General features: G+C 39.9%; 1 protein-coding gene across 1 annotated transcript in view; it reads left to right on the plus strand.

Moving 5' to 3' along the window:
- Window positions 1–22939, plus strand: part of PLCXD3 (phosphatidylinositol specific phospholipase C X domain containing 3) — a 192116-nt gene that overhangs the window by 103431 nt on the left and 65746 nt on the right. Inside the window, exon 2 of the mRNA XM_052659315.1 lies at window positions 20839–21547. Coding sequence (XP_052515275.1) covers window positions 20839–21547 — 709 coding nt within the window. The remainder of the gene's footprint in view (window positions 1–20838; window positions 21548–22939) is intronic.

The raw sequence follows: 22939 nt of genomic DNA on the forward strand, positions 1-22939 counted from the left end.
TCCCAACCCAAGGATTGAACCTGCATCTCCTCAATTGCAGACTGGCTGTTTACCACTGAGCCACTGGGGAAGATGTACCTTTAAATGTGTTTTAATCTGAAAACAATGCTATGTTTAATTTGGTATAGGCTCCTTTTCTTTGATTCAGAGATATTGAATACTTACACACTTCTATGAGAATAATAGAATAATCACCTTCATATCTACCGTATAAGTTAAGAAATAAAATATTATTCATACAACTGACATCCATAGCATCCTCTCCTATTTCAATACAGCTTTTTTTCCACCAGAGATAATTTCTTGTCCCTGTCTTCCTCCAACTCTCCCAAACTAGAGCCAAGGCCAAGACAGACAAATTGCTTAGCCAACTCCCTTTGTGAGCTTCCCTGGTGGCTCAGATGGTAAAGCATCTGCCTGCAATGTGGGAGACCCGGGTTCAATCCCTGGGTTGGGAAGATCTCCTGGAGAAGGAAATGGCAACCCACTCCAGTATTCTTGCCTGAAAATTCCATGGACTGAGGAGCCTGGTGGGCTATAGTCCATGGGGTCGCAAGAGTCTGACGTGACTGAGGTGACTTCACTTTCACTCTCACTTTTGTGTTGAGTAGCCTCATTTTCATTGAGAGTATAAGATTACGCTATAGCCTCAGAGGATTTTAGATTTATGTGATACTACTTGCTCAGGCCCAGGCCTTTTTCCTGCATACCAGTAAAAACCCCAAATCTTGGGTTTTTCTATCAATATGTGTCTACATCTCATCAGCTTCCTGACAACACAGGTTGGCTTGGCCTAATGGATTTTATCTACTCTCTGGTTTGGTTTTAACCATTAAAGATTTTCCTTATTTCCCTTATTACCTTAGTTGTGCATTTTTAAATAAAATACTTTTGAAATATATTTTCACATATTTCTCTTGTGGTAAACTTTTTAAAAAGTCTAGTTTACCATATTTCAAAATTCAGAAACAAGGCACTCTACTTTGATTCAAAGACTACTCATCATGGAAGCTTGAAAACCCCGCTTTCATCTCGTAGGCAAGTTGTGTGCATGAGTGTTCAGTTGCTGAGTCGTGTCCGACTCTTTGCTTTCCCATGGACTGTAGCCCGCGTGGCTCCTCTATCCATGGGATTATCCCAGCAAGGATAATGGAGTGGGCTGCCATTTCCTACTCCAGGGAATCTTTCCCATCCAGGGATCAAACCCAAGTCTCTTGCAGCTCCTGTATTGGCAGACAGATTCTTTACCACTGAACCACTTGGGAAGCCCCATAAGCAAGATGATTACTGCCTAAACTAATTATAAAAATATACCTATGGCTGATTCATGTTGATGTTTGACAGAAAACAACAAAATTCTGTAAAGCAATTATCCTTCAATTAAGAAATAAATAAATTTTAAAAATAACTTTTGTTCATAAATAAAGGAAAACTTTTATAGCCAAGTAGCTAATTCAGTTATTTCAAATCTGCTGCAATTCAAGTACATTGACAGTGAGAAATGAATAGTGGAAAGTAAAATCATAGTCTTCTTGGTAGTATTCTATAGAACGTTTTTTCAAAGTTTCTTAAAGGTAAGGACCATTCTTTTAAAAATATTCATTTCAGCTTATTGGAGCTAGAACTTGTTTTATTTATTTTTCTCTCTCTCATGGTATTTAGTACGTTTCCTTTCACATTGCAGGTTTTCAAAATGTATTTGCTGAGTTGATCTGAATTGACTCTTCCAAGTCCATTGCAAAAACAAAATGACCTTAATATTTCCTCTTGTTCTGATGCATAACTTGAACCAGCTCACAGCAATCCCTTCCTTATGTTGCACAGAATCTGGGACTTTCATTATCTAATCTTGGGCTTATTCAGTTACAGAGTATTTGCTTTGGCTTGTGTAAAATAAATAACTTCTAACTAGAGAGTTGTTTTTAAATTATTTGCAATCTTCTGTGATCAAGTATTAACTCCCTAAGTAAACTTAAACTCTGACAAGTGTAATACTGTAAATAGCAAGATTAATTATGATTCCTTTTCCTTCATTTTTTTTTATATCAATCTTAGATCACTAGGAAATGACTGGTTACCATGGGAAATTCTTTCAACTTTCATTTGCCAAAAGTGGGTAATAGCATGAAGTAGATATTTGGCCACAATTTAATTCCAGTTTGAACAGTTCCTACCAGAAGACAATACAAATAGTCTGGCACAATAAAAAGGTTTTTCAAATAAAATAATTTCCTTAAGAAGTAAAAGAGGAATTTCTCTAACGGTCTAGTGGTTAAGACTTCGTGCTCCCAATGCAGGGGGTATGGATTCAATCCCTGGTCAAGGAACTAACATTCTGCATGCCACATGGCTCAGGGAAAACAATTAAAAATAAAAAAGCAAAACAGCTGTTTGGGAGCTGTTTGTTTCTCTGTGTGTTCTAAAATAGTGTGCTTTCCAATACAGATAATATCAAGACTTTTGGGCATGAGGAGATCTTTGAAGTGAGATCTTGAGTGGCGAGATACTTTAAGTAAGGGCTGTCAAAAAGGAAGATAAATGAAGAAACAGAGACGTGAGGCATCAAAACTGAAGCAAGAAGTGCCTGTGTCCTAGGGGGTACTGATGGAGAAAGGCATAGATTACAAGAAGGGCATTCTCAGAAGCAAGTGGAAAAGGAGGTCATTGCCACCATAATTTCCCTGGCTCAGAACTATCATGACTTCCACAGCCAGCTCTGAGAGTCCTTTACTTCTCTTAAGGTTACACAACTCTGGAAGGATGCAGGAAGAAGCGATAAAGTAGGGGAGGAGGGAAGATTGTTAAATAACTCCAAAAATAAGACTACTGAGTTTCTGAAAATTTATTGTAAAAAACGGAAGAAGTTTCCTTTATAATAGAATTTATATGATAGGGAACTCAAAAATAAATACTAATAGAAGAATTGTTAAAGTATGTATCATCATGTGCAATTTGATGCAACCATTTAAACAGTGTTTGAAGACTGTAATACCACTGACAACATTGATGCTATAATCCAGTGTGCTTGGTATACACCAATCAAATGATTAAAATATGAATGTATGTGAACACAGACTAAAAGTGGATAATTTCCTCTATAGTAGCTCTCTTAGGGTAGGAAAATTCCATATCTTCTTTATTTTTTAACCTATCTCTTGATGTTATCACATTTGCTTTTCAGTTAATAAAATCAATGTATAATATTGGCATAAGGAAGAGGGGATGAAGGAAGCTGGTAGAAAGCAGGATCAGCCCCTGATAAGACTGGTGCTGTCATTGTTGCCAAGTTTCCTTTGTTGTCTTATTTTTACTGTGAGAGACTAAGAAAGATCTTGAATAGCACAGAACAATTATCTCCTTTCTATATACATACTAGCCTGCTATAGCACGTATACTAGGTGCTTGTGAAATACTAAGTTTTCAGTTAATATATTTTGAGTGTCATTGAGTATTTTTTTCATTTCACAAGGAGCAACATCCATTACCCATTTTAGATATGTGGATTTTTCATTTGAAAGCAAGACAATTCTGTATATCCCTGATTAACACTCTATATAACCAACGCTATTGCAAAAAAACAATGTGTGTGTCATGCTTAGTCACTCAGTTGTGTCCAACTCTTTGCAACCCCATGGACTATAGCCCACCAGGCTCCTCTATCCATGGGGATTCTTCAGGCAAGAATACTGGAGTGGGTTGCCATGCCCTCCTCCAGGGGATCTTCCCAATCCAGGGATCAAACCCACGTCTGCTGAATTGCAATTGGATTCTTGACCGTCTGAGCCACCAAGGAAGCCACCAAAAACAATACTTTATAACAAATAAGTACTCTGGGGTAAGTGGTTTGGGAATGATTATATAGCATGTAATATGTGCGTGTGTTCTTGGATTTATGGAATGAAATATCATGTAGCATTGAAAGAAAAAAAGTGAAGTCACTCAGTTGTGTCTGACTCTTTGTGACCTCATGGTAGGCTGCCATGCTGTAGCCATGCCTGTAGCCTTCCAGGCTCCTCCATCCATGGGAGTTTTCAGACAAGAATACTAGAGTGGGTTGCTATTTCCTTTTCCAGGGGATCTTCCCAACCCAGGGATCAAACCTGGGTCTCCCACACTACAGCATGACTCACTGCCATCTGAGCCACCAGGGAAGCCCGTGTAGCATTAAGTTGGTGCTATTCTGAATTTTCTTGGGTCGAATAATGGCCCTGGTGACTCCGACGGTAAAGAATCCACTGGCAATGCAGGAGACTTGGATTTGATCCCTGGGTTGGGAAGATCCTCTGGAGGAGTGCATGGCAACCCACTCCATTACTCTTGCCTGGAGAATTCCATGGACAGAGGAGCCTGGCGGAGTAGAGTCCATGGGATCACAAAGTGCTGGACACCACTGAGCGACTAAGCAGAGGGCACGGCACATGTTTAGCTTTATAAAGCAGTGTGCATGTGTGCACCAGATTCACAGACCTCGCCTATTATTTTAGCTTAGTCATGAGTTTGAAAAGTAAGAGGAGGTATACTTTTCTTTACATGTGCAAACCTAAAAGCTGGAGGAAGACAAAGGGAGACTGGAAGGAAGACAGGAGGAATCAATAATCCCCATGCCTCAAACACTTCTTTGATAATAAAAAGATCCAGCTGTTGGCAAGTGGTGTTTTATGGGGGCATCACAGAATCAAAGGCTTATATTTCAAATAGATGTTCTTTCTGTGGTACAAACATGATGAAGGGTAATGTGTTGTTTCAGATTTTCATTATTCATAAAAGAAAAACCAATAGTGCTAGACATGTAAGAACAAAGCTAAATAGGTTTCAGAGGACTTCTGGCTCTCAAATCTAAGAGAATCTAATAAATAGACTATTTATTTACCATGTTTTATATTTGTTTTCTTCTTAGAGGAAAAAACACAATAGAGATTCTTTATTCAGAATAGTTGATTTTAGTAATAAGGATTTGGCTTTACCTTGGCTTTATCTTGGCTTTATCTAATCTGCCTCCCTTTCCCCAGTTCATTTCTTTTCTCTGTCCAGGTAACCAGATTGCTCCAGTGCTTACCGATATTCAAATATGTGTCCCAAATTCTGGAGTCTGCCTCTATAGGGAGGTTTTATTGGAGAAACAAGGGAAGGAGGTGGCATTAAAAAAAAAAATCAACATCTTAAACAGTCAGTTCCTAAAGAGAAGTGGGAAGACAGGGCTGACTGCGTGGCAATCACATCTCTTTCCCCAACATTTTTGCTTTCCCTGGCTGGAGTAGATCCCCTGGAGAAGGAAATGGCGACCCGCTCCAGTATTTGTTGTGCCTGGGCAATCTCAGAGACAGAGGAGTCTGACGAGCTACAGTCTATGTGGCAAGACTTTGGAATGGCTTGTTGGTTAAGGAGAAGAACCTTCCAGAGATGGTGGCTCTTGGCATTGCTGCATCTGGTACAGGAGAGGGAACTCATAGACCACGTAATCAATAAGGGGGAGGACTTTAAACACACATACACATATCTATATATATCTAAAGCACTCATCAATGAGTGTCTCATGATGAACCACTCATCCATTGAGTGGTTCTAAGAATTTAAGGCAGCCATAGTGTTTAGAGCTTTTGGTGCAATTCTCATTCATTGGCTTATCCAGAGAACATATTATGTGTCAGGTACTTAGTGCTCAGAGTTAATAATGCAGAAATAATAGTGATAATAAAAGCTAGTATTTGTGAAATATTTTCTGTGATCCATGTCTAGTGGTTATCATTTATTTTATTTTGCAACCTTATATGTAGATGGCATCATCGGTCCATTTACATATTAGTAGATACTGAGGTTTATAGGGATGGAAAGATATTATTTCATACAACAAATATTTGAGTATCTTTTATGTGCCAGTGCTGTGCCCTTTGCTAGAGATACAACAAGACAGATTAGATTCTAATTCTTATGGAATTTAAATTCTAGTTGTAGAGGGGGGAGATAGACAAAAGGCAAATAAGAAATTAAATAAAATGAAACTTGAAGCTAGTGATAAATACAAAGAAGAAAATAAAATTTGATCATATGATGGAGGTTGGCAGGCAGCAAGGGAGGGTGAGTTGAGTTAGATCTTTAGATACTAGAAGGTTCACTTTAGAAGATGATATTTAAATGAAGACTTGGATGAAAATGTGCCAGTCACACAAACTGGGGACAGAGCAGAGGGAAGTGTGCTCACAAGGGCTCAAATGGAATGAGCGTAGTATTTTTGATTAGTAGAGAAAAGTCCAGTGTTGCTGGAGTGCAACAAGCAAAGGGGATCTCATCTTGAGTGGCCTTAGAACCCCAAATACATGTTACTTAAGGCTTCCGGGAGTTCAATTTCTTTTGACTTCATGGAGCATCTTTAGGGAAGTGAATGGGAAAAGAACCAGACTGTCTACGGTTGAAAACAGATTTTCTTACATTTTCTTTTATGTAAAGCACATCTCTCTTAAGTACAGACTGGGCCCTGAGAGTTGAAGCAGAGTAGAATATCAGGAAAAGTACGGTTTCCTGCTGGTTCTCTCCCACATTATTCACCAGCAGATGAACGTGTTCCAAGGTCCCTTTGGAATTCTTCTCTAGGCTCCACTAAAGTAGCCAAGGCCAGCAAACTATGCCATTTTCTCCCTAATCTTTACCACAGTTCCTTCAGGAACACCACCTCCCATCTTTCTGACTTAGTCATCCTAGATTCATTCTTCTCTCTGACTCATTGCATCTGGTAGAGTGGTCACTATGAGTCTGAAATACAGACATTTGAAGGACAGCAGCTTGGTGTCCTCAAGGATAAAGGAAATGAGGCTTTCGTGTGTTCTGATCTGCTATTGCATCATTCGTGTGGCCAGGGACGTGTGTTTGGCTTATTAACTAGGATGAGTAGATTGACTTCACACGTAAGTGATCTCAGAAAACTTACCAAAATAAATATTTTATTATAAAGATTATTAATAAATGTTGTGAAGTATTGAAAGTGTTAGTCACTCAGTCGTGTCTGACTCTGCAACTCCATGGACTGTAGCCCACCAGGCTCCTTTGTCAATGGAATTCTCCAGGTAAGATTACTGGAGTGGGTTGACATGCCCGTCTCCAAGGAATCTTCCCAACCCAGGGATCAAACCCAGGTCTCCTGCACTGAGGCAGATTCTTTACCATCTAAGCCACCAGGGAAGCACCAACTTAATAAGTAAAAAGATCAATGCAGACTTTCACTTGAGTGACACAGCAAAGTATTCAACCAATAACCCACACACAGGTGCTTATGACATCTCCCCAAACTTGGAAATCACACAAGCAGAAGTGTGTGCATCAATGTGTATGTATTTATGCGTGTGTGTGTGTGTGTGTGTGTGTGTGTGTATAAAGAGATGGGAACTAGGAGTTCAGAGCATAGGAGACTGAGGAGAGAAGACAGTGTAATGGATATGTAATCGATGAGCAAGAGATGCTAATATTACATTAATTACTCACTATTCAGAAATGGCCCTTTAAACCACAACATTGATAATACCTAGGAGGTTATTGCAAATACAGACTTTCATGCCCCATCCCAGATATTAACAAGTTCCTCAAGTGATCCATAAGGACATTAATATTGGAAAATATAGCCTTGATGATTGGGGTATTGTTCTCACCCTTTGATTATGAATGATCTCTAGAAGATGATGTTCAGGTCAGGACTGAACTACTGTTTCATCAAAAGATATCACATATAGTTTTACAGTATTTATCATACTTTATAATAACTGTGATTTTCTTGCCTAATTCACCCTACTATGATATGAATTCCAGAAGAATGAACAACATGGGTTTGAACTGTTTGGGTCCACTTACATGTAAATTTTTTTCAATAGTAAATACTATAGCATAGCATGATTTGTGATTGAGTTTGCAGATGGGGAACCGAGAGTGCAGATGAACCAAATATACAGAGTTCAGTTTAGTTCAGTTCAGTTGCTCAGTCGTGTCCAACTTGTTGTGACCCCACGAACCACAGCACACCAGGACTCCCTGTCCATTACCAACTCCCGGAGTCCACCCAAACCCATGTCCATCGAGTCAGTGATGCCATCCAATCATCTCATCCTCTGTCATCCCCTTCTCCTCCTGCCCTCAATCTTTCCCAGCATCAGGGTCTTTTCAAATGAGTCAGCTCTTTGCATAGGTGGCCAAAGGATTGGAGTTTCAGCTTCAGCATCAGTCCTTCCAGTGAACACCCAGAACCGATCTCCTTTAGGATGGACTGGCTGGATCTCCTTGCAGTCCAAGGGACTCTCAAGAGTCTTCTCCAACACGACAGTTCAAAAGCATCAGTTCTTCGGTGCTCAGCTTTCTTTACAGTCCAACTCTCACATCCATACATGACCACTGGAAAAATCATAGCCTTGACTAGATGGACCTTTGTTGACATAGAGAAGCAACTATAAATTATATGCAGATTTTCGACTGCACAGAGGGTCAGCATCCCTGGTCCCTGCCTTATTAAGGATCAGCATTCAGAAAGAGATCAGCCCTGGGATTTCTTTGGAAGGAATGATGCTAAAGCTAAAACTCCAGTACTTTGGCCACCTCATGAGAAGAGTTGACTCATTGGAAAAGACTCTGATGCTGGGAGGGATTGGGGGCAGGAGGAGAAGGGGATGACAGAGGATGAGATGGCTGGATGGCATCACTGACTTGATGGATGTGAATTTGAGTGAACTCCGGGAGTTGGTGATGGACAGGGAGGCCTGGCGTGCTGCGATTCATGGGGTCACAAAGAGTCGGACACGACTGAGCGACTGAACTGAACTGTGTACTCTTTTATTTCCATATCTTTGACTCAATGTGTGGCATGTAATATATACTCAATAAATAGCTACCAAATGCTCGATACTATAGAGCAGGACATGAGGAATACTTAGCAAAAGAAACCCGCCTTCCCTTCTTTTACTTGATAAGTGATGTTATTGTAATCTCCCAACTGCCCACCTCTTCTCAGCCACACACAGAACTCCTTTCAATGTGTCTTGCACACAACAGGCACTTGATTTATTAAACAAGTTGAATAAGAACTAGACAAATCTAGTCCCTACAGAACTCATGCCACACAGAACTTTCTGCAGTGGAGATGGAGATCAATGAATAAAAAGAACTTATATGCATGGTTTAATTTTAGCCTGAAAGATTTACTGATTATCTTGAGAAATTTCAGAACAATTGAAAGGAATTCTAAAGAAAAATCAAGAGATTGGTAGAAATCAGTGTCTCAGCCACATAGTCTGATAAGGGTTTCAAACAAACTCAAAAGCAATGCTTCATGTATGATAGTTTCAGTTGCTCTAAGTATTCAGAACAATTTCAAAGTAGAATGGGACAATGAGAAGCTTGTGAGTGATGAGTTTTGCTGTGGGAAAATATGTGTGCGGGTGGACAGAGGCAATTCAGTGTTCGTTTTCTATTTCTGGAAATTAATCTGCCTGTACCGTTTCCACTAGAACAGGCTTTCTCAACCTTGTTACTACAATAGTCTTCCTTGTTTGAGGTTTTGCTTTTTGAGGTTTCAGTTATCCAGGATTGACTCTGGTCCAAAATTATAAAATGGAAAATTCTAGAAATCAGCAATTCGCAAGTTTTAAGTTACTTGCTGTTCTGCGTAGTGTGATGAAATCTCGTGCCAACCACTCTGTGCCACCTTGTAGTGAATCATCCCTTTGACTAGGATACCCCACCCATTGGTTACTTAGCCATCTTGGTTATTAGACTATCTCGGTATTGCAGTGCTTGCTTTACTTAATAATGGCTTCAAAGTGCAAGGGTAATGATGCTGGCAATTCAGCTATTCTCTTGCTATTTAATTTGTAAGTTACACTTTCTCACATACAGGAGGAAACATAGTATATATGGGCTTCCCAGGTGGCACTTAGTGGTAAAGAACCTGCCTGCCAATGCAGGAGACATGAGACATGGGTCAATTTCCTGGAGGAGGTCATGGCAACCTACTCCAGTAATCTTGCCTGGAGAATCCCATGGACAGAGAAGCCTGGTGGGCTAAGGTCCATAGGGTCACAAAGAGTTGGACATGACTGCAGTGACTTAGCATGCACGCATGCACTATTTACGGTTTCAGGCATCCACTGGGTGTCTTAGGACCTATCCCCTGCAGATAAGGGGAGCTACTATATAGACATTTGGGGCTGGGTGATTCTTTGTGTGGGAGTTCTCCCGTGCATCGTAGGATGGTCAGCTGCATCCCTGGCCCTCTACCCACTAGATGCCGGGAACACTGCCCCTTCACTTGTAACAGTACAAAACATTTGCAGGAGCTGTCAAATATCTTCTGGGTCAAAATAAACCCTGGTAGAGAACCACTTGTCTATGGTAACAGATGGTTCTGTTCGTCTTTCTGATTACCTAACAATACTGCTGCTGTACTGATTTTCTTCTTAAAGTTTTACATTTCATGCATAGATTTTTGCTGGTCCCAAGACCTTCCCATTTAAGAAACTGCCCTCCCTAGGGCTGTGTTGGCAGATGTAGAAGTTTTGGGATACTGTTATCCTTGGTTTAGCAGCTCCTGTACACAGCAGGACCTCAGGGAAGGATTCCATTTGACTCTCTGCTGAGAAGTGTCCAAACAGATGCTGCAGTGGAGAGGGAGAATCCATGTCTGAGCTGATTTATGTGAAGATAGTAATTTTGGAGAAGGCAATGACACCCCACTCCAGTACTCTTGCCTGGAAACTTCCACGGACGGAGGAGCCTGGTAGGCTGAAGTCCATGGGGTCCCTAAGAGTCGGACACGACTGAACGACTTCACTTTCACTTTTCACTTTCATGCTTTGGAGAAGGAAATGGCAACCCACTCCAGTGTTCTTGCCTGGAGAATTCCAGGGACGGGGGAGCCTGGTGGGCTGCCGTCTATGGGGTTGCACAGAGTCGGACACGACTGAAGCGACACAGCAGCAGCAGCAGACAGTAATTTAGGACTTCTTTATTTCTTAGGGTCTCTTTATTTTTTCAGACAGCCCTACTGATAGTCCTTAAAAGGAAATCCATATGACAAAGAGGCTTAGTTGTTAAGAGGGCAATTGGGGCAGCTCTTTTTCCTGCTCCTTGACGGGAACGCTGATGCTCTAAACTAGTCACTACCGGCTCATCTATTGGTTTAAAGAAACAACCCAGCAAGTTTAAAGACATTGTGATGAATATTGAACTCCTCTACTGGGAGGCATTAATGTAATAGGGCTTCTCAAATTTAGCAACTGGGATCCTGGATCAAAAGGCTTACAAAAGGAAACCAACCTCCTTTACTTCAGCTTACTGTCTCTGAGATGTGCTGAGGAAGAAGGCTTTATACAATATTAAAGGCACAGCTTTACCCAAAGAGAAATATCACAGAATGATCATTTTGATTTTTCTTTTACAAAAAGATTAATCTCGGTGTTCTACAAGATATGTCAGTTTTAATTTAATATTAAAAATTGTATTTCCTATATGTTAATGTCAAGTGAAGCACAAATATTGAACTACCAGTATGTAGTTTTAAAATTATCTGCTCAATTTTAGAAGTGTTTTGGTTTGTGATACATATTGTGCATTTTCTCTGATACAAAATCTCTTGTATTGTCCTCAAAGCCCTGATCATTTGTTGGAGGTCTGAGGTAAGATTACATGCCAGGAATAAGGAGCGATCCTTATTCTTCATTTTTGGTCTTTGCCGTTTAAAAATCCAAATAACCAATCACTTTAATCAATGGAGTAAACAAAAATTAATGAGATTAATTATAGAGTGTCAAATAATAATGGATTCTGTAGCTCAGTTGGTAAAGAATCTGCCTGCAATGCAGGAGACCCGGATTTGATCCCTGGGTCAGGAAGATACCCTGGAGAAGGAAATGGCAGCCATTCCAGTATTCTTGTCTGGGAAATCCCATGAACAGAAGGAGTCTTGTGGGCTTCAGTCCATGGAATCACAGAAGAGTTGGACATGACTTAGCAACTAAATAATAGCAACAAGGCCAGACTCCACACCAAGAGCTGTGTTTGGGGATTTAGTACAAGGTAACAGGGAATGGAGCTGGCTGATTAGTACTATGGAGTCAGTGATATTGAAGGAATAATAACAGGCAGACAGACTCAACATGTAACCAGGTTCTACTTACCAGTGTAATATTTTGTGGTGAAATTTTAGTATTCTAATGATGGGAGGGGGTCATAAGAGCAAATTATTCCCTTAGAAGACTTAAATACTAGATAATTTATCAAGGTAAAATTCCTGTTAATGAAACTGAGGCAGAAAGCAAGAGGAATTTGTTCAGACATGCCACTCTATTGGCTGGAATCAATTCTCTATCTTTTTTTCTAAGGTTAAATCCATTCTAGAGACTGAGGCAGAGTAAGCCTATAGAAGAGGTTTGGATGGTAGCAGCTAGGATGTTTATTAGGGATATTAGGGATATGTCAGGAACATTACCTGAAAGCTGTGTCAGTGGTCCCAACAGGAAACCAGGCCATTAGCAATGGAATGGAATGGAGATGAAGAGGCTATATCTGAGAGAGAATTTGGAGGTCAATATGATGGGACTGGAAGACTGATGAACGTGAGGTTTGAGGGGTGAGTTAGAACTCAAGATGAATCCAAGATGAGATGGAAGTAATATGAAATGAGTATGATAGGTACACTGATAAAGGAGCTGGTTTGAAAGGGAGAATACGATAGTTCATCTAAAACATTTTAAGTTTAAGTTTCCCATGGAGTAATAAAATTTAGTTACCTGATAGGCAGACTGAAAATCTGTAATGCAGGTCAGATTAGATGGTATCAATCTATTATGTATCTATTATAAGGCATGAGGCCAAAGAGATGAATGAGATCACCCAAGGAATAATCATGGAGCAAGCTGAAATCTTGACTAGAACTTTGGATAATGCTCTCATTTAGGAACTGGAAGGGCAGCAAGAGGCAGCAAAGGAGCCTGGGATGGGACAATAATAAGAAAGTAGAAAAACTAGGAAAGAGTCATGTCTAAAAAGCCAAAGGGGAAAAATATTTTAAGAAGGAAGAAGGAAGAACAGCAGTATCAAACATTCCAGAAAGGCTGAGCAGGATTCACTCATTCATTTATTTGACAACAGTAATGAAATGCCTCCAAGTTCTATGCTAGGATTTAGGAATGAGGCCACAGAAGTCTGATGAGTATTTTTAGTTATCATTGAGGCTGTTTCACAGAGGTTTTATATGAGTTACAATCATGATAGTCTGATTACAGCAGTTAAAGATGGAACCAGAGTTAAGGAGAAAGAGTCAAGCTGTGTAGCCTAACTTTCTGAGAAATCTAAGAGGAAATGATAAAGAAGACGGGGGTCAATAATGGCCTAATCCCATGTGAACTCATTTTGACGCACTGACTTGAATCAAATGTTTATTAATAAAGCTGGATATAGTAGTGAGCACAGGAGATGATAGGTTTTTTTGCTTTTGAGGAAGCTTACAATCTAGATGTACTTTATTTTCTTGAGCTTCAAAATTACTCAGAAGGTGACTGCAGCCATGAAATTAAAAGACACTTGCTCCTTGGAAGAAAAGCTATGACAAACCTAGACGGCATCTTAAAAAGCTTTGAGACATAACTTTGCTGACAAAGGTCCGTATGGTCAAATTTATGGTTTTTCCAGAAGTCTTTTACGGATGTGAGAGTTGGACCATATAGAAGGGTGAGCACCAAAGAATTGATGATTTTGAAGTGTGGTGTTGGAAAAGACTCTTGAGAGTCCCTTGGACTGCAAGATCAAACCACTCAATCCTAAAGGAAATTGACCCTGAACATTCACTGAAGGACTAATGCCGAAGCTGAAGCTCCAACATTTTGGCCACCTGATGTGAAAAGATAGCTCATTAGAAAAGACCCTGATGCTGGGAAAGATTGAAGGCAAGAGGAGAAGGGGATGGCAGAGGACAAGATGGTTGGATGGCATCACTGACTCAATGGACTTGAATTTGAGCAAGCTCTGGGAAATGGTGAAGGACAGGGAAGCCTGGCATGCTGCAGTCTGTGGAGTCACAGAGTTGGCCATGCCTGAGAGACTGGGCAGCAATGAACAACAATCTAGATGAAAATTAATGTGTGTGTCTGTGAGGGAACTGCAGGTGGAGAGCAAGATATAAACATTGAATAAAAATTCAGAACATAATGAACATTAGTTATAATATCAAATAACGATTATTAGTTAATGAAAAGGAGCTATAGACTAACAAACTGTGAATTCAGAGGGAGGGAAGATTACCACGAGTGCCCAAAGGTTTTGCCACAGAGAAAGAAATACATGTAAGTTGCAAAAGAAGACTGCTACTGCTGCTGCTGCTGCAGCTAAGTCCCTTCAGTTGTGTCTGACTCTGTGCAACCCCATAGACAGCAGTCCACCATGCTCCTCCGTTCCTGGGATTCTCCAGGCAAGAATACTGGAGTGGGTTGCCATACCCTTCTCCAATGCACGCATGCATTCTAAGTCGCTTCAGTCATGTCCGACTCTATGCGACCCCCTGGACAGCAGCCCACCAGGCTCCTCCTCCCACTAGAGTGGGTTGCCATTTCCTTCTCCCAAAAGAAGACTAGGAGTAAGACTTTCATGAAGGGAAGACAAGAGGGTAAGTTTAACTCCAAAACTGTCTCTTCCCATAGAAAGTGGAGATGCTGCCATCTGCCTATCTTCTACTCTAGAAAAATGCATTCACTCAGTCGTGTCCGACTCTTTGTGATCCCATGGACTGTAGTCTACCAGGCTCCTCTGTCCATGGGATTTTCCAGGCAAGAATACTGGAGTGGGTTGCCATTTCCTTCTCTAGGAGATCTTCCCAACCCAGGGATTAGAATCTGGGCCTCCCACATTGTAGGCCGATGCTTTACCATCTGAGCCACCAGGGAAGTCCACCAAAAGGGGCCTCAAAAAATAAATCTACTCTTCCTTACTCACTCAGCAGTCTCCTTTTGGCTCACAGATTGCTGGTACATATGCCTCGGTATTCCTGTGGTGTTGGCCATATCATCACAAATGGTACCAAGATATCAAATATTCAGGAAACCTGTTCGCAGAAAGCAGGAGTCTTAAAAACCTTAGCCCTGTGCTAAATAAAACAGGCACAGAACAAACAAGGAAAGAGAAATAGAGAGTGTCGTGCATAAGCTTTTGCCAGCAAGTTCAGTGCCCTGCAGAGGCCAGCAGGGGAGCAGTTCTTGTATTGATGGAGTCAGAGCCTGAATTCTAAGGTCAGGATATAGATATTAAAACTGCACACTCATGGGCACATCAAACCTTAGCCATGTAGGCCTTTTTGTTCTGAAAGTTCACAGGTGAGATTGACCTGATACATTTTCTTTGATGTTTATTAAACCGTAATTTTGTAGAATTTGAAATGGAATGATGGCTAAACTGAGAAACCAATCAGAAGTTCAGCTCAAAGAACTTTAATAGAAAATACTGGAAAGATACTGTAAAAGAGGTAATACTTGTTAGATCAATTTTCTTAACATGGCAGAATGTAAATATTTACGTGCTGTTCATTAAAATTTCAAGTTAATATATTAGACAGTTGAGTCTGTAGATGTCAAATGCTCTCATTAACCCCAAAAAGTTGTGATAGTCTGCATTAGTTAGCTATTGCTATGTAACAAATTATATGAAAATTTAATCACTTAAAACACAGTCTTTGTGGGTCAGGAATCTAGGCAAATATTCACCATATCCTAAGATCTCTCAGAGGCAGCAGTCAAGATTCCACTGGGATAGGAGGTGCTTCCAAGCTTATTCATCGCCTGTTTCCAAGAAAAAAAGAAAGTAACCTCTTTCATTTCATTCACTTATTCAGAGCTAGAGCAAAGTTTCTTGATTGAGCAGGGTTCATAGTGGGAGTGGCCAGCTCTGGTCTGACTAAAGAGGACAAATTCAACGCAAAATTGAGAGGGTAAGTTCAGAATCATAGGTTCAACATTAAATATCATGTCCAAGGTATGAGTTGGAACTGTAGATGAGAAAAGAATAAGAGGACAGGAGGATAGGAATACTAAGCCAGTATAGAAGCAAAATATTAGACCAGATAAGGCAGACAGGTTGTAGATTTCAGGGTTTCCCCATGGGCCCAGCAGGTAAGGAATCTGACTGCAATGCAGGAGACGTGGATTCGACAGATTTAGGCATGAACAAAGAAATAGTGCTTAGCACTGTTTTGCTCTTAGGCAGGTTCCTGGTTTTAAAGACAAAGGGCTGGGCCGGAGGTTTTCTCTGTTATTGAAAGTCATAAAGTAGTATTGCTATATTTTTGTTTTATGTTCAAATAAATAGAAAACAGTCTAGAGGAAATGTTGAAATTTGCGAGGAACTACTACTCCAAATGAAATTAAAAGCCCTGAAAATATTATTTCTTAGCCAACATTAGATTATGTATTTTCTCCCAAAATGCACAGGTAATGTTTTGTATTGATTGATAATTTAATTCTCCTCCCTCTTCAAACAGTATTTGCATCTGGTGATTTTTTTCTCTATGTCAGAGTCATCTAACTTAGAAGAAACACTGGTGGGGGTGCTGATGGTTTCTTCTTCTGTTTGCTCTTTTTAATTTTTATTTTTACATTACCTTATTTTGATCTTAATAATAATTCCCAGGTAGCTCAGTGGTAAAGAAGTCACCTGCCAAAGGGGACTTAGGAGATGTGGGTTTGATCCTTCAACCCCTGAAGGAGGAAATGGCAACCTACTGCAGTATTCTTGCCAAGATAATCCCATGGACAGAGGAGCCTGGCAGGCTGCAGTCCATGGGGTCACAAAGAGTTGGACATGACTGAGCAACTGAGCACACATACACACAACAAATTAATATTTTTATTAGCACATTGCAAACAAACAACAGCTCATTTCTGAAAGAACAAATCTAGTCATATTTAATTCCCTTTTTGCTTGATTCCAATTATGTCTTCTACCAGATTACAGAAGTAATCAATTTCTTTAATCCACCTTTTCTTCACATGCTTGCAAATAAATTATTAATTTTTTTATTTTATAAATTAACCCTTATTTTGAGGGCTTATTAATTTATTTGTACCTATTCCAATCTTAGATCATTTCATTATAACTCTACTTAAGCTTATATTTTCTTTATTTAAACATATTCTTGCTGTATATTAAACCATAGCACAATTTAGTTTCCTCATTTATATTAGCCATTGACTGAACAACAACTAATAAGTCAGCATGCAGTAATTTAGATCTCTATTAAAATTTGTCAATGCCAGCTCCAAACAGTTTTCTTTATTCAGAAAGTGTTGACATTTTCTTCCCATACCATCTACTAAAGATAAATAGATCAGATAGTTTCAGATGAAATTAAATGTGGCATTTCTATATTTTTTGGTTACCAAAAATTGTTTGAAAAGTTCCATTAATTCTGAGGAGTTTTCTGTTCCAAATCTTAAATGTAATGATTTTCAGGATATCAAAGTATTTTTCAAAATATTTTCTCTAACAACCTATCATGGCATCTGAAATTCATACTCTTGTGATTTCTGTGGGTTGTTTAATGCTAGACAAAGATATATGTAGATGTCTGTAGATACAGATTGACATATATATGGAATATAAACAAAGACAAATATTGCATCACTGATAAAATGTCCTTTAAATTAAAGGCCCTGAGGTGATAATAATAAATTTAGAAATGTTTGTGTGCGTGTGTGTGTATGTGTGTGCATGTGCAGATATTGGGTTGGAAGAGTGAAAAATCTAGAAAAAGCTGTACCTCAACGCATATAGATTAAGAGTCAGCAACAGTGTATGAGAAAGCCTGAGTAACAGATGTGGAATAATAACATCTGCCTTTTTTAATGCGTGTAAAGTCCAGAATATATTAATTTTACCTACTTAATAAGTCATGTCCAAGAATTAAAGGAGGCTTTAAAAATAAAATTGAAATAATTTTTCTTTTTTGGTTCCAATAATATTTTAAATGGCAATCTGTACTTACAGATAAATCATACACATGTTCATTGCTACATTCATGGAGCTTTAATATTTGCAACTGCTAAAAATAAATAATTAAATCCGTTCACCCTAGGAAGAAATTCTGCTAAATTTGGAAGTAACTCTAAAGAGAGCTTTCACTTTTTTTGAGAGGAAATATCTGTGAAGAAAAGAGTCTATTAGCTAATTATTAAATACCATTAACTGTGTTAACCTGCAAGAAAAAGTAATTGTTCATTCAATATGTAAAGTGTACTTGACTTCATATACATTCACAGTTGCCCAAATGCAGGGTCAAGAATAATGTTAAAATACCAATATTGTACTTTGCTCTTACCTTATTTCTCTCTTCCTCTATTCCTATAACCTCCTGTGCTTTCCAAAGTATAGGTGGTAATACTGATTGTCTACTTATGAAACAGACTTCTTTATTCATTGACATAAGCCCACTAGGCTTAAAATTAACCCAAAAGGAAAAGATTTAGGTAAAGCGTTTGGGAAGCGATGAGTCCCTATAAATCTACTGTATGGCCACTTATGCCACCTACATGGAAAACCAGTTCTTGGACTTCTCTGGTAGCCCAGGGTTTAAGACTTTGCTGTCCAGTGCAGGGGGTGTGGATTTGATCCCTAGTTGGGGGAACTAAGAATCCCACGTGCCTCATGGCTACAAAAACCAAAGGTATAAAACAGAAACAGTATTGTAACAAAATAAATAAAGACTTTAAAAATGGTCTGCAGCAAAAATCTTTTTTAAAAAGAGAAAACCTGTGCTAATTAATAGAGGAAATTCTTGGTTTACAGAAGTAGAAGATGATCTTTTGAATTTTAAAATATTGATTAAATGGGATTTTAAAAATTATTATTGTACAAACCATTTGGTCTGTTGGACCCCTCTGTGTACTATTATTGTTGAGTCACTAAGTCATGTCTGACTCTTTGCAACCCCTCTTTGCTGGACTGCAGCACGCCAGGCTGCCCCATCCTTCATTCAGTTCAGTTTAGTTGCATAATCATGTCCAGTTCTTTGTGACCCCATGGACAGCAACACACCAGGCTTCCCTGTCCATCACCAACTCCTGGAGCTTGCTCAAACTCAAGTCCATAGAGTCAGTGATGCCATCCAACCATCTCATCTTCTGCCATCCCCTTCTCCTCCTGCCTTCAATATTTCCAAACATCAGGGTCTTTTCCAATGAGTCAGTTCTTCACAGCAGGTGACCAAAGTATTGAAGTTTCAGCTTCAGCATCAGTCCTTCCAATGAATATTCAGGACTGATTTCCTTTAGGGTAGACTGGTTGCATCTCCTTGCTGTTCAAGGGACTCTCAAGAGTCTCCTCCAACACCACAGTTCAAAAGCATCAGTTCTTCAGGGCTCACCTCTCTTTACAGTCCAACCCTCACATCCACACATGACTACTGGAAAAACCATAGCTTTAACTAGACGGACTTTTATTGGCAAAGTAATGTCCCTGCTTTTTAATATGCTATCTAGGTTGGTCATAGCTTTTCTTCCAAAGAGAAAGTGTCTTTTAATTTCATGGCTGCAGTCACCATCTGCAGAGATTTTGGAGCCCAAAAAGTCTGTTACTGTTTCCACTGTTTGCCCATCTATTTCCCATGAAGTGATGGGACCAGATACCATGATCTTAGTTTTCTGAATGTTGAGTTTTAAGCCAACTTTTTCACTCTTCTCTTTCACTTTCATCAAGAGGCTCTTTAGTTCTTCTTCACTCTCTGCCATAAGGGTGGTGTCATCTGCATATCTGAGGTTACTGGTATTTCTCCCAGCAATCTTGATTCCAACTTGTGCTTCATCCAGCCCAGTGTTTCTGATGATGTACTCTGCATACAAGTTAAATAAGCAGGGTGACAGTATGCACCCTTGATGTACTCCTTTCACAATTTGGAACCAGTCCATTGTTCCATGTCTAGTTCTAACAGTTACTTCTTCATCTGCATACAGATTTCTCAGGAGGCAGGTCAGATGGTCTAGTATTCCCATTTCTTGAAGAATTCTCCAGTTTGTTGTGATCCACATAGTCAAAGGCTTGGTGTAGTCAATAAAGCAGAAGTAGATGTTTTTCTGGAATCCTCTTGCTTTTTTGATGATCCAACAGATGTTGGCAATTTGATCTCTGGTTCCTCTGCCTTTTCTGAAATCAGTTTGAACATCTGGAAGTTCCCAGTTCACATACTGTTGAAGCCTGGCTTGGAGAATTTTGAGCATTACTTTGCTAGCATGTGAGATGAGTGTAATTGTGTGGTAGTTTGAGGATTCTTTGGCATTGCTTTTCTTTGGGATCAGAATAAAAACAGAACTTTTGCAGTCCTGTGGCTACTTCTGAGTTTTCCAAATTTGCTGGCATATTAAGTGAAGCACTTTCACAGCATCATCTTTCAGGATTTGAAATAGCTCAACTGGAATTCCATCACTTCCACTAGCTTTGTTTATAGTGATGCTTCCTAAGGCCCACTTGTCTTCGCATTCCAGGATATCTAAGTGAGTGATCACACCATTGTGGTTATCTGGGTCATGAAGATCTTTTTTGTATAGTTCTTCTGTGTATTATTGCCACCTCTTCTTAATATTTGCTGGTTTTGTTTGCTCAAATTCATGTCCATTGAGTCAGTGATGCCATCCAACCATCTCATACTAGGTTACAAAAAAAAAAAAAAAAAAAAAGAGAGAGATCCTTCTAAGACACTTGGATGTACTAAGTAAATGTTCCTTAGTGTTTCCTTTGGCTCATTTGAGGCAGAAATATGGACTCGGCAAGAGGAAAAGAAGTTGGGTAGGACAAAGGACTGAAATGTAACCATGTTGTGCCTTCTTATTCTTCTAGGATCTCATGACTCCTTCAGCTTCTACATTGATGAAGCCTCTCCAGTGGGGCCTGAACAGCCAGAAACTGTCCAGAATTTTGTCTCTGTGTTTGGAACTGTGGCCAAAAAGCTGATGCGAAAGTGGCTAGCCACTCAAACCATGAACTTTACCGGTCAGCTGGGAGCTGGGATTCGTTACTTTGATCTTCGAATTTCCACCAAGCCCAGAGACCCCGACAATGAACTCTACTTTGCTCATGGTTTGTTCAGTGCCAAAGTCAATGAAGGTCTTGAGGAGATCAATGCATTCCTCACAGATCACCATAAGGAGGTAGTATTCTTGGACTTCAACCACTTTTATGGGATGCAGAAATATCACCATGAAAAACTGGTCCAAATGCTGAAAGACATCTATGGAAATAAAATGTGCCCAGCGATCTTTGCCCAGGAAGTGAGTCTGAAGTACCTGTGGGAGAAGGACTACCAAGTGCTGGTCTTCTACCACAGTCCAGTGGCTCTGGAAGTGCCCTTTCTCTGGCCTGGGCAGATGATGCCAGCACCCTGGGCCAACACCACAGACCCAGAAAAATTGATCCAGTTTCTTCAGGCATCCATCACCGAGAGAAGGAAGAAGGGATCGTTTTTCATATCTCAGGTGGTGCTGACTCCCAAAGCAAGCACCGTGGTCAAAGGGGTGGCCAGTGGTCTCAGAGAAACTATCACAGAAAGGTAAGTGTCCTTACATTCTCAGGGGAAATGTTTAAGCAGTTTAATCCAACATCAAAGAGCTGTTAAGTGATGGAGCTGATTCACACTTATGTATGTTAGTTTCCCAAGGCTGTCACAATAAAGTGCTACAAACTAGGTGGCTTAAAATGGAAGAAATTTACCACCCCTCAGTTCCAGAGGCTGAAAGTCTGAAATCAAGGTGTCAGCAGGCTGGCTCCTTCTGAGGGCTCTGTGGGAGAATCTTTCCATGCCACTCCCCTAACTTCTAGTGATAGTTGGCATCCCTTGTGGTCCTTAGCTTACAGATGCATCGCTCCCATCTCTGCCTCCATCTTTATATGATATTCTTCCCTGTTTCTCTGTCATCTCTTCTTATAAGGACACTAGTCATATTGGACTAGGGCCTGCCCTAGTGACTTCATCTTAATTACATCTGCAAATGTCCTATTTTCAAATAAGTTTACACTTAACAGATGCTAGGAATTAGGACTTCAATATGTCATTTTGTGGGCTTTCCTGGTAGCTCAGCAGTAAAGAATCCACCTGCAGTGCAGGAGATGCAGGGTGGATCCCTGGGTTTGGAAGATCCCCTGGAGAAGGAAATGGCAACCCATTCCAGTATTCTTGCCTAGGAAATCCCAGGGACAGAGGAGGCAGAAGCGGGTGGGCTACAGTCCATGGGGTTGCAAAGAGTCGGACACAATTTAGCAACTAATCAACAACAATAACACCATGTCATTTGTAGGACGCAGATCAACCCACAGAAACATGGATTTTTGTTTTTGCTTTTGCTGTACCACATGGCTTGCTGGGTTTTAGTTACCCAACCAGAGATTGAACCTGGACCCCTTGCAGTGGAAGTGTAGAAACCTAACCACTGGCTCATCCAGGGAATTCCCACATTATGCATTTTGACTCCATATCTAGTTATCTTTTCATAGCACTCCTTTTCATATGTGCTTAGCATTATATAGATAACAAAGCTCTTTCTCTACTGTTTTCAGAGTATTTTCACATACCTGATTCCATTTGACCTGCATAATAATCCTGGAAAGTAGATACTATATTACAGATAAAAATTAAACTTCAGAGACATGAAATGTTTTGCCTAAAGCCACTTGGACAATGAATAGTGAACCAAAGACTCAAACCCCATTTTCCCCAAGTTGTGTTCTATGTCTTTACACTTTATCCAAAGCAACAATCTCCAGAGAGTAGGCATTCCACTGGTCAAGCCCAGACACACCTGTAGGGCAGTGGTCATCTGTGAGCCACAATTAGGAACCACTAAAGACGTCTGTAACTCATTCCCCAATACACATGTATCATTGTACATATTGCTTATTCTTTTGAGTTAAAGTGTTAAACAAGGCAAACATTCAAAAGCAAACA

This window comes from Budorcas taxicolor, chromosome 20 (assembly GCF_023091745.1).
Source record: "Budorcas taxicolor isolate Tak-1 chromosome 20, Takin1.1, whole genome shotgun sequence".
NCBI lineage: Eukaryota > Metazoa > Chordata > Mammalia > Artiodactyla > Bovidae > Budorcas > Budorcas taxicolor.